This window comes from Scomber japonicus, chromosome 19 (assembly GCF_027409825.1).
Source record: "Scomber japonicus isolate fScoJap1 chromosome 19, fScoJap1.pri, whole genome shotgun sequence".
In the NCBI taxonomy this organism is placed as follows: Eukaryota; Metazoa; Chordata; class Actinopteri; order Scombriformes; family Scombridae; genus Scomber; species Scomber japonicus.
Window position 1 is genome coordinate 24,726,216 of NC_070596.1, and position 11,354 is coordinate 24,737,569.

At 41.8% G+C, this 11,354-nt stretch overlaps 1 protein-coding gene across 5 annotated transcripts in view; it reads left to right on the forward strand.

Annotated features, from left to right (window-relative positions):
• mast4 (microtubule associated serine/threonine kinase family member 4) overlaps positions 1-9,727 on the forward strand; it is a 102,813-nt gene extending 93,086 nt beyond the window's left edge. For all 5 annotated transcript variants that reach the window (XM_053340705.1, XM_053340706.1, XM_053340707.1 and 2 more), the window contains 5 exons: positions 237-463; positions 997-1,119; positions 1,960-2,096; positions 2,901-3,085; positions 3,187-9,727. In XM_053340705.1, coding sequence (XP_053196680.1) covers positions 237-463; positions 997-1,119; positions 1,960-2,096; positions 2,901-3,085; positions 3,187-6,974 — 4,460 coding nt within the window. In that variant the 3' untranslated portion in view covers positions 6,975-9,727. The remainder of the gene's footprint in view (positions 1-236; positions 464-996; positions 1,120-1,959; positions 2,097-2,900; positions 3,086-3,186) is intronic.
• Positions 9,728-11,354: the final 1,627 nt, after the last annotated feature.

Here is an 11,354-nt window from a genome sequence, read left to right on the forward strand (position 1 = left end):
CAAAGCATGTAGCCAAGTACCAGCTGCTAACAAGGAGAGTAAGCAGGCAGCACAGGAGCAAGAAGTCCTCACTGCTGGGAGAGAGAAAATCCCATTAGCCTCACCCACAGCGGGAGCAGGATGAACCTCGCTCATGAGTTTTATAGCAACACCTCGGCGCTGGCTCGGAAAAGTCAAAGTCTCATTGATTAAATAAAAGAATCTATGCAGGTGGTGATCATCTCCTGTTTTTCCAGATATCTTCGGGGTGTCTCCGCTGGCCAGCCCTCTATCTCCCTACTCCCTCTCCTCAGATCCTTCCTCGAGAGACTCCTCACCGAGCCGAGACTCCTCCCTCTGCACGACCAACCCACGGCAGCCTGTCGTCATCCACAGCACTGGGAAGAAGTTTGGCTTCACGCTGAGGGCAATCAGGGTGTACGCTTGTGACGGTGACATCTACACTGTCTACCACATGGTCTGGGTAAGGACTGCACGCCTCTAGTAAACAAATTATCAGTTGTAAGTCAGTGAACTGTGAGAGTGTTTTCACACCATATCTGTCTGGTGCTGTTCAAACATTTGGTGCATTTTCCTGTTAGGTTATTTGGGCTTGTGTGAAAGCTACCAATCGAACTCTGAAAGCACCTCAAAGGTTGGATCTAATTTAATTTCTGGTGTCAAAGCAAAGCATCAACAGGACTGTGTTGAGAGAAGCTACCATTAAATCCACCTGTTGACTGCAAACTGTCAAAAATACAATCTCTTGATCTGTATGCGTGATAAATGAACCTGTATTTATGCAAGATCAGTCTGTAACCATGGCAACAGATATACACATCACCTCATAATTGTATTTCTCCTGCTTCTCTGCTTGTGTCCTAATCTGTGTATTTTAGCAGTTTACAAGTGTAACCTAAAGATGCCCCTTTTTTGTCTGTTTGTCTCTATTTATGATGCACAATGCTCAGTTATAGTCTCAACTAATATAATGCTCATAATCTGTCTATGAAACAGAACGTAGAAGACAGCGGGCCCGCACATAAAGCCGGACTCAAAGCCGGAGACCTCATCACTCATGTGAACGGAGAGCCAGTTCACGGTCTGGTCCACACTGAAGTGGTGGAGCTCCTGCTGAAGGTAAATGAATGTTTTCAGTCTTTTTTTGTGGCTAATATTCTCAAAGCTTCAGTCAGTTTTTATTTACCTGATGGGGCATCCTTAGACTATCCTTAGACTCTCAATTTGAATTAGGAAAAGCTCACCCAAAACACCCAATAAAAAATAATAAATTAATACATTGCACTTGATTAATTATGGCTCCATTAGAAAGACAGTCATGCAGCACAGACCTTTTTTCATAGTGATTACTGCTGCAGTTCAGTTTCATATTGATATTCTTCATGGTGTTTGGAAAATGTAATTTTCTATAAATTAATTGCATTGCTCATATGAGAGCTCATATGCATTCACAATACTGACCAAGCAGGCTGTAAAATAACAGCTACTGGAATTCATTCATGCGAGGTAAACCTGCTGAGTGGAGGTTTCCATCTCAAATGCTGCAGGCTAAGCTGACCAGCAGCTCTTTAGAAAGGGGAGAAAGTAAAAACCTCAGCTGTGGTGCAGTTATTTTATACTACTGTTTAAATTCAGAATTAATTTAAAAAGTCTTCTTTAATCTTCTTAATACTATTAATATTAATTAAGGTGGGAAATTTGAGACTACGGTCACAGATTCATTTAGAAAATCTCTAAATTGATGAGTTATGTAGTCTGACTGGTTTTAATCTTTCAATGATACATAACCACAGTACTGTTGACACAAACATTATTCTGAATAAAAATTGTGCTCTTAATCAAGGTTGAGGTCACTTTTATTGTCTCCGTCAGGGGGAGAAAATGATCTTGGGGATATGTCGTGATGTGAATGTTCTGTGTTTTTGTGCCAATGCCAAAATTTTGTCCTTTCCTTTTCAGAGTGGTAGCAAAGTGGCCATTTCCACAACCCCCTTCGAAAATACATCGATAAAAACCGGTCCTGCCAGGAGGAATAGCTACAGGAGCAAGATGGTTAGATGTGCCAAGAAGCCCAAGAAAGAGAAAACACCAGAAAGGTACAAATGTTAAACAGGCACCCCACACATTTCAATCACAAGGTGTGTCTCTTAAATATTGTAAACATAAGAGATAAGAAAGTATCATATAGTTGTTTTGTCAGACAGAAAGAGATTCAGCCAGACTCATGTCTGCAGGCTTCAGCCATGCTTCATACTAAAGAAGCTCCCATTTAAAAGTTAATGAGGACCATAAATAAGAATTTCTTTGCTATTTCTGTAAGCACCACCAGAACATTGCTGGAAGACACTGTGAATATTTTTAGTTTTAAATGTAGCTGTGCATATTGAAAAAGGGCAAACAGTGTCATTGGTGTAAAGCTGAGCCCTGTTTACAGTTCAGTGGTACTGCAGAAGTGTCAGTAATAGTCAATAAGCTGATTTCAGGTGAGTAGACATTTCTATGCTGCCTGTTGGCCACTAGGGGGCTAATAGAAAGCACTGAGGGAATATGTCAAGATGGGAGTGAGCCTGTTGGATCATTTTACTTCTGAAAACAGTTAAAAGAGAAAATGGAAAAGTGCAAAGTGTGTTTACTATAAGAATAGAATATGTGTGATGTAGAAATGTAAGAAGCCTGCATATAAGATAAATACATGCACATAAGACACATCAAGTAATAGCAGATTTTACATCATGTTTTCTAGTTTTGAATAATTGAAGCTGGTTTTATATCAACTCAGCATCAAGTTTTAATTTGCTGTGGTGTTCTTTAATAAATGCATTACACAATAGTGATTTTTAAATTTCCAAAAGTAGGCTGATTTCTGTTTTCTTTGTCTCCCTTTGTGTTGTTTTTTTCAGGCGACGCTCCCTTTTCAGGCGTTTTGCGATGCAGCCCTCCCCTCTTCTGCACACAAGCCGAAGTTTCTCCTCTCTCAATCACTCTCTTTCATCTGGCGAGAGTCTCCCCGGCTCCCCCACCCACAGTCTCTCCCCTCGCTCCCCTACTGCCGCCTTTCGCCCCGCACCTGATTTCACCCAGTCAGGTGCAGTAATTTATTTTGATGATAGCCTGAATGTTCATTTACTGTTTCATAGCCTTTAATATATTACTGATACCCTTTTTTGTGTCTTTTATGACTTTCAGGTGGCAACTCATCCCAGAGTAGCTCTCCCAGCTCCAGTGCTCCAAACTCCCCCGCAGGCTCAGGCCACATTCGCCCCAGTACTCTTCACGGCCTCGGCCCCAAACTGCCGGGTCAAAGGCTTCGTCAGGGGCGCCGCAAGTCCGCCGGTAGCATCCCTCTCTCTCCTTTGGCTCGCACACCTTCACCTACCCCTCAGCCAACGTCTCCTCAGCGTTCACCCTCTCCTCTTCTTAGTGGACATTCAGTCACCATTTCAAAGACAACCCAAGCTTTCCCGGCCAAGATACATTCCCCACCTACAATCGTACGCCACATCGTGCGCCCCAAAAGTGCTGAGCCACCTAGGTCACCCCTCCTGAAACGAGTCCAGTCTGAGGAGAAGCTGTCCCCCTCTTACACAGGAGACAAGAAGCACCTTTGTCCTAGAAAACACAGCCTGGAAGTGACCCAAGAGGAGGTACAGGATGAGGAACTGAGAGCTGGGGACCGCGATTACACCGTTTTGCAGAGTGTGGACGAAACAGCCTGCGAGCCAGTGGCAATCAACCGTGTACGACCTGTTGAGCAGGGCTGCTTAAAGAGGCCCAACAGTCGTAAGATGGGTCGACAGGAATCTGTTGAAGAACTGGACAAGGACAAGCTGAAATCCAAGATGGTTGCGAAGAGACAAGACTGGTCCGAGAGGAGGGAGTCGCTGCAGAAACAAGATGCGCTGCGTGAATCTGACTCATCCACGATGTGTGGTGATGACAGGGAGGAAAGTTTTCTGCTCCGAGGTCAAAGCAAAACTCAGAATAGCCCAGATTGTGGTCTTCAAGAGGCCAAACCTGCCAGTGCAACCCTTAAAGATGTGCTGTATAAAAAACTTAACACACGTGTGTCTGAGGGCATGACTGAATCGTCTGGTAGCAGCAGTGAAAGTGACGGAGGACTCCGATCGAGCTACTGTTCTATTCACCCAGAGTGGCAGCACTCCAGACAAGCTAAAGACAACATGAAGCCGGACAGACTGGACTTCAAAGCTCCCAACATCGAGTTCACCAGGAAGCGGCTGTCATTCGAAGAGCGAGAGGACTGCATGTGCCGGTTGTCTTCCGGCCTCCATGAGAACCTCCACTTTGGCTCCACCAGGTCTAAGAGCCTCCAGCTGGACACAACTATGCCTCATGACCACATGAAGGCAGGACTGGGGGGTATTCACTCCAGCCCTGAAGGTCTGGCTCCCAAGATTTTCTCCGGTAGAGGAGAGAGTGCTGTGGAAAAACTCCAGCTCATCTCCTCAGCGGATTCTCCACTTCGTAAGACTTCATCTGAATATAAACTGGAGGGACGCCATGTCTCCTCTCTCAAACCTCTGGAGGGCACCCTGGATATTGGCCTGCTCTCAGGGCCCAGAGTATCCAAAACAGAGACCTGTTTATCCAAAATGGTGGAAAACACAAGCAACACTGTGTCTGCGAGTCCTCCAATTTGGCTCCAGAGTCCTACTGAGAGACAAATAACCATCCCCCAACTGAAAACTACAGACAAGCTGAAGAGCCCCCTCGCTTGTTCCCCAAGCCCTGAAGCTGTTTCCTCTCTAAATAGCATAGTTGTCTCCAAAGAACAGTCAAATCATTTAGCCACAGAGGTAAAAAGCAGTGCAAGTGGTGAGAAAACACAGGACAGACATAATGAATCATTAAAGCCCCCATCCAGCAAAGGGGAAAGCTCAACCTTTGCTGTTAAACAAGAAAGCAGGACCGCTATGAAGGCCAGCTCAGCTCTGGCTCACGAACATAGAGCCCCTCGACATAGCTCCCACTTTTCCTCTTGTGGAAAAACACCATCCATACGGGAAGTCAGCAATGAAGACCAGGAGGATGAAGTGGAACAGCAGGAAATAACACCATGCACTACATCACAAAATGTTGACAGCTGCAAGACAGTAGTGTCTTTGACTTCTGCAAAGCTGGAGTCAGACATAAAAACTTCCCCTGCACCGGCACAAATGGAGACTGCAGCTACAGCTGTTAATGCACCATTACCTGTGTCAGTGAAGCAGAGTATAAACTCTGGCTTGGATAAAGGTCAGCCTCAGAGCTGTGAGAAAGCAGCTACTGCACAGAACTCAACCATGACCTCTGCTTCTAAGGTGAATGTACAGAGTAAGTCTGCATCTGTACACGTTCCAGAGAATGTGCTGTCAAAACAGCAACTGCCGAACATCTGCTCTTCAAATATCATCACAACATCAGCATCTGGTTCTGTTCATGAAAATAAAACCTGCAGTGCAAACTCAAAAGGCCGGGACTGCTCTGACAGACCTGCCAGTAGGGACGTGGTTCAGTCTATCAAGTCAGCTGTGAAGGTGGTGGGTGATACAGGTAGCCCAGGCCCTAAGAAGGAAATGAACACATGTGCCACAGTTGAAAAAGTGGAGAAGAAAAAGGAGGTTTCTACTGTAAACATGGCCCCATCATTAAACAATGTCACAGAAATCACACCAAGTGTAAACAAGAAGAAGGATAACACTGTGTCTGCTGGTGCAATAGAGAGTAGTAGCATACTGGGCCAGAAGAAAGAGGACCCCATATCACCAAAGACAAAGAATAAAGGCAACATGAAAGACTCAGAGCAGCTATCCACCAACCACCATCCAGCTGAAAAAGCCCAGCACAAAACACCCGATTCAGCACATTGCACCTCTAAAAAACAAGAAGCTGTTCTCAGTGTAAAAGAAAACACTGTGGTAGCTACAGCCAAACAGAAATGTTCAGCTCCAGCAAGTACAAATGAAAATGTTTCAAGTCTCAAAAGTAAGTCAAGGCCTGACCCACAACCTGTGCCACAGACCGCCATGAAGACAGAGAAGGAAACAAAAACACCTCCTCCTGTCCAAGCAGTGAAGGGAAGTCCAAATTCAAAACAGAGAGATGTGTCTAAAGAATCGGCGCCCTCATCTTCAATTGTTCAAATAACCCATGACTCTAAACGGAAAGACGCCACGTCGCTTTCCTCTAGAGTTGATGTAAAACGGGAAGAATCAGCCCAGCAGACACACCCTTCTCCCACTTCTGCAGAGGTGAAACAAAGAGAAACACAGCCCAAAAGTTCTGTAGCAGCCTCATCTCATGTAGTAAAAGAAGTGAAAGAAAACACGGACTTGAAGCCAAAATCTCTCCCTCCTAAATCTGTCCCCTCATCTGCAACACTAAAGCCCTCTGTAGCTCCATCTCCAGGTATTAAACAAAGTCTTGACACCAAACATAAAGATCCCTCACCCAAAAACCAAGCCCCAGCTGTTAAAGACCATCACGACTCGAAACCAAAAGTCGCCGCTTCACCGCTTGCAGCACGTCAACATCAGCCACAGCAGCTCAGGAAGGAGCCGGATGTTTCCCCTCAGCCTGATCTGCCACCTGTGCTGCCAAAACCTGCAGCGAAAAAGGAAACACAGTCACCCAGCAGTGGAGCCGCCTCAAGCAGGGTCTCCACCTGCTCACCCCAGGAAGCTGTAGTTAAGGTATCTAAGGAAAGCCCCAAGTACGAGGCATTTAAACCGGACGCTTGCAAAAGCCCGGATACCAGAGTCACCACCCCGGACAAACAGGTGCCCTCCATCCGGAAAGAGCAAGCTGAGAGGAAGAAAAAAGAAACTGTTCAAGATGTCACATCTGCACAGAAAAACACAAAGAGAGACACATCCAGAGCTGCTCCGTCTGCAGCAAAAGAAAGTTCAGATAAAGACACTGGCAGGTGCAAGCAGCAGAAAGAGTCACCACGCAGCTCCACTAACAAAAAGTGAGAAAAAAGAGAGAAGGGAAAAATAGTATCGCTCCAGAGAACCAGATTTAATAAGAAAAAAAGTTAGAAATGGTTTGTGCAAGCATCATCATGCCACCTTCTTTTCTTTTTTTTTTGTTTGAGGACCGGGCAATCTGTTACATGCTGATCGAGAAGTAGGGTGTGTGGGTGAGTGTGTGGGTGCGTGCGTGCATTTAATAAGATTACTTAGGACAACACATTTAAATGTTTTGAGGTGTGAATGTAGGGAATCACTTGCTGGTAATTTCTGGTATGTTGCTGTTTTACTTTTTGCATCAAGTTGAATGTTTGGAAGTTTTTTTTTTCTGTTTATCGCAGAATGCTTTGTGCAATCAGTATGTCAGGGGCAATAGGGAGAGGGGAGCCTTACAAAAAGGTTGTTATGTACTGTAGAGTCAGTGCCATAAATGATTTTGAATTGCACTCTTACTTCTAAGACTCGGAGGACCTGATGTTGAAGGCGATAGTCTTTTTAATGCAGTAGACCACACAATGTTGCTTAGCAATATGGCAATGTTGTATCACAATTGTTTCTTTTCATTATAATCAGATTGTTCATTATTTTTTACGTTTGGGGGTATTGTTTGTGCATTGGTACACAGAGGGGATGCACTTTGTCCTGTGCTTTTCACCTAACACTTTGAAAAATATGGAATCATCTTTTTGTTCGGTTCTAGAAATCATATATATATGAAATTAGTGACGGGGCCTTAGATTAATGGGAAATAACACTTGCTGTTCTTAGCAAGATGTGGTGTTCATTCACATTCCTCTGACATCTGTACATATATTTTTTTGATTTTTATGCAATATGGTGTAAATATGATAACACTGTAAAACTGGGATACATGGGGCTTACATGATTGTCATTTGTATTATATGTATAGATTTTGCAGTGTCATGTTTGTATGCTCGATATTAGAGAATTATGTTCCGCTTGACGACTCTGTGGTCAAAAAAGTAAGCTAACGTGATGTATCTCGTCAACAAGGCATCCTATCGTTTTGTGACTTTTAAACATGTTTTCACATGTTCCGAAATTAACTTGAAGAGAGAGAGAGAGAGAGAGCGAGAGAGATGAAAAGGCATAAGGGGGGGTGGGGGTAGGAGGGGTCTATAAATGTAGCATTATATAACAAAACTGTGAGGGCTGTCAGCGTTTCCCAAGAATGTCTTTACTGTTGATAATGTATTTACAGACTGATTACGGTTTGAAGAATGATGATTGTGTAAAAAAAAATGAAGTATTGTGTTTGATTGGTGAGATGAACCAGCATATGTTTGACAATAATTACTGCAGTAGATTTCTTAAAAAAAAAAGTGTGGGCATCAATCACCTCCGGTTGTGTCCATGTGTTCCCAGAATGATATGAGATCAATCATGTGAGTAAAAAAAAAAAAAAAAAAAAAAGAAGATGAGCTCTGAAAGGGTTTCAAGTTCAAGACCGCAGACACTGTCAGGGTTTCAAAGGATGTCAGGCTTTCAGTCTCAGTGTTGTATAAGTCATGTGTTAGTGTTTCGATCTCAACGCACAGCCTGGGTTTAAGGTTTTATGTGAGGAATCTTGATTATTTGCATAGTTCATGTCAAAAAAATCATACATTTGATGTTAATGTGCAAATATGTGGTACTATACATGTAGGCTGCCATATATCAAGCTTTCACTTTCTGCTACTTACACATACACACACATGCACATACACACACATACACAGTGTCTCTTAACTGTAGATGCCTTTAAATTGCAAACCCTAAATGACGACCAGAAAGTAGCCTAGGACACTACGTATGTAATGCAGTATTCCCTCTGTCGTGCTGGCTATATAAAAAAAACAATAATCTTGAATACTACTTATACTCTATATTGAAGTCAAATAGGAACATCCTTCATTTAAACTAGACTCAGAATATAGCTTATCTAAATGGCACACTGTTATCCCAGAATGAAACTGAAACACGTGAGATTGACTGCAGAGATTTTTAATGTTTAAAAGAATCTAATGTTTAGTGGCATTAGATGTTGTAAATGTATCGCTATAATGTATTGTGAGAGAACAAATGCACCTTAATGTTTGCCATCTATTCAGTTCAATGGCTGAGCAAAAAGAGGAGAATTGGAGCTGAAAAGGATGTTTATGAATCCCCCCCCCCTCCACGTGTCCTGACTTGAGACTGAAATGAATCACCAAAATTTTATTTGAACAAATAAACATGAAATTTTTTCCCCTTACACACACTTTTTTTTTTTTTTTTTACTTTTTTTCTTCTTTTTTTTTTTTTTTGTTCCTGTGGCGACTGACATTTAAATCCTCAAAGCACATTCAATGTTTGTTTACAAAGCTTCATGGATGTATATTTTGTATATTGTTGATTTGCCAAATCTATGTTCTGTGTCACAGGTAATGTTGTTTATAGTAGTGTGAGATTTTTGCTCCCCTGCCACCAGGATGTAAGAACATTTGTTTGTGCAGTAATCAACGTCTTTTCACGTCAGGTTCTTCTTTGTCTGCTTGTCTTTTCAGTTTCCTCTTTTTTTTTTCCTCCTCTGTGCAAAACTAGTATTAGATGAACTTGCTTACGATGGTTTGTCTTTTAGAATATGTGCAATAAAAGTGTTTTGAGTTTTGTATTTTGCCCAAGGAAAAGCTCTATGGATGTCATAGATGTTGTAAATTAAAACAGATATTTATACTTCTAATGTTGCGTAATACTGAAAATAAAATGGAATTATAAATTAACCTTTTTTTTTAGTCTTCATTTGTTTCATGGCATATATTTTGCCAGTAGAAAAATATAAACAAAGCTTAACAATAGAAATGCCAGAAAACATGTGACAACAAGTAGCTGCTCACTGTTGTGTCTGTCAGTTTGCATTGACCACATTTGGCTATTAAAGGATTACAGTAAATACTAAACCTTAATCTCAAAACATAACAGCAGCACAGATAGAGATGAGTCATTAAGTCAGCAAACTGAGTTAGTAATGCCAGTTAAGCAACAATACTGTACATCGAAGTAGAGTTTACTGACAATAGCCACTATAAGCTGCTACACATAACAAACCAAGTAAAGCTCTTATGGCAAAATCCTCTAACCCCTAAACTGAACAAGAGTACATTTTATTGCTTATGAAATCCACTTTACATTTGTAAAAGTTACAGTACAAAGTTGGCATCTCTGGTAGTATCAAAAAAGGCACTACATGATGGATATATACTTTATTTATGCCATAAATACTGATTGCACTGACTGGGCTTTAATGAGTAAAGATTGCCTTTTCTCACATTTCCCCCATTGACAGAGTATTGGTCTTGTGCCTACTAAGATAATATGCTAGGAATACTTAAAGGATGAGTTAAACAATTTTTCCAAGTCTGTCCTAAAACAACAGTCAGATACCTGTATGAACACTCAAACTGGTTTTGCTTGATATAGTCATTCCTCCTGTTCATTCTGGCCATTAGAGGATCCTTCCTAATGTGCTTTTAATGTAAGTGATGAGAGACACAATCCACAGTTCTCTTTCTGAGTGAAAAGGTATTTAAAAGTTTATCCGAGGATAATAGGGAGGCTTCAGCCATCTGAGTTAGTCAAAGGAAGTGAATATATCCCATTTAACATGCTTGGTTTAAAAAAACTCCTCTCGATGGACAGTGTTTTCCTGTTCAGCTGCAGTTGAAGGACCATAACAAAAAGAGGGAACTTGGCACTAAACAGACTGCAATTTTGAAAAATATTGACAAATTTGGAACGACTGAAGGTTCATATTAGCTTCAAATGAACTTAAATGCACTTTTGGACAGAAGGAGGCTTGTGGGTTTTGTCTCTCATCACTTACTTTGAAAGGTGCATTATGATGGGATCTTTTAATGATCAGGAGGAATGACTAAAGCACCTGACTATTGCTCACTCAGATAAAATCCTACTAATATCTTTGTTCTGATTCCTCTGATTAAAGTTAAGTTAATAAAGTTAGTGTTTAGGCCGCCTATATGTTTGTATCTTTGCAGCTAATATGGTCTGTACAGTATAAACCAGGTATGGCCAAACTGTTCCATAAAGGGCCGTATGCCTGCAGGGTTTTTTTTCCAACCAATCAAGAGCACATGATTCAACCAATCCACTGTCTGAAGACTGAGATCAGTTGATTAAATTTATCAAATCTGGTGTGTCTGGTTTTGTGCTACTACTTAGTTGGAATGAAAACCTGCAGCCCCATGGCCCTTTGTGGAATAGTTTGAACATCCCTGGTATGAATCATCAGGTCTCATTTTTGTCAATTATTTATAGTCATTTCATTCACCCAAAACTCACAGAACAGCATATCCAGACTTTCCAAGTAATTATGTTTCTTGAAGA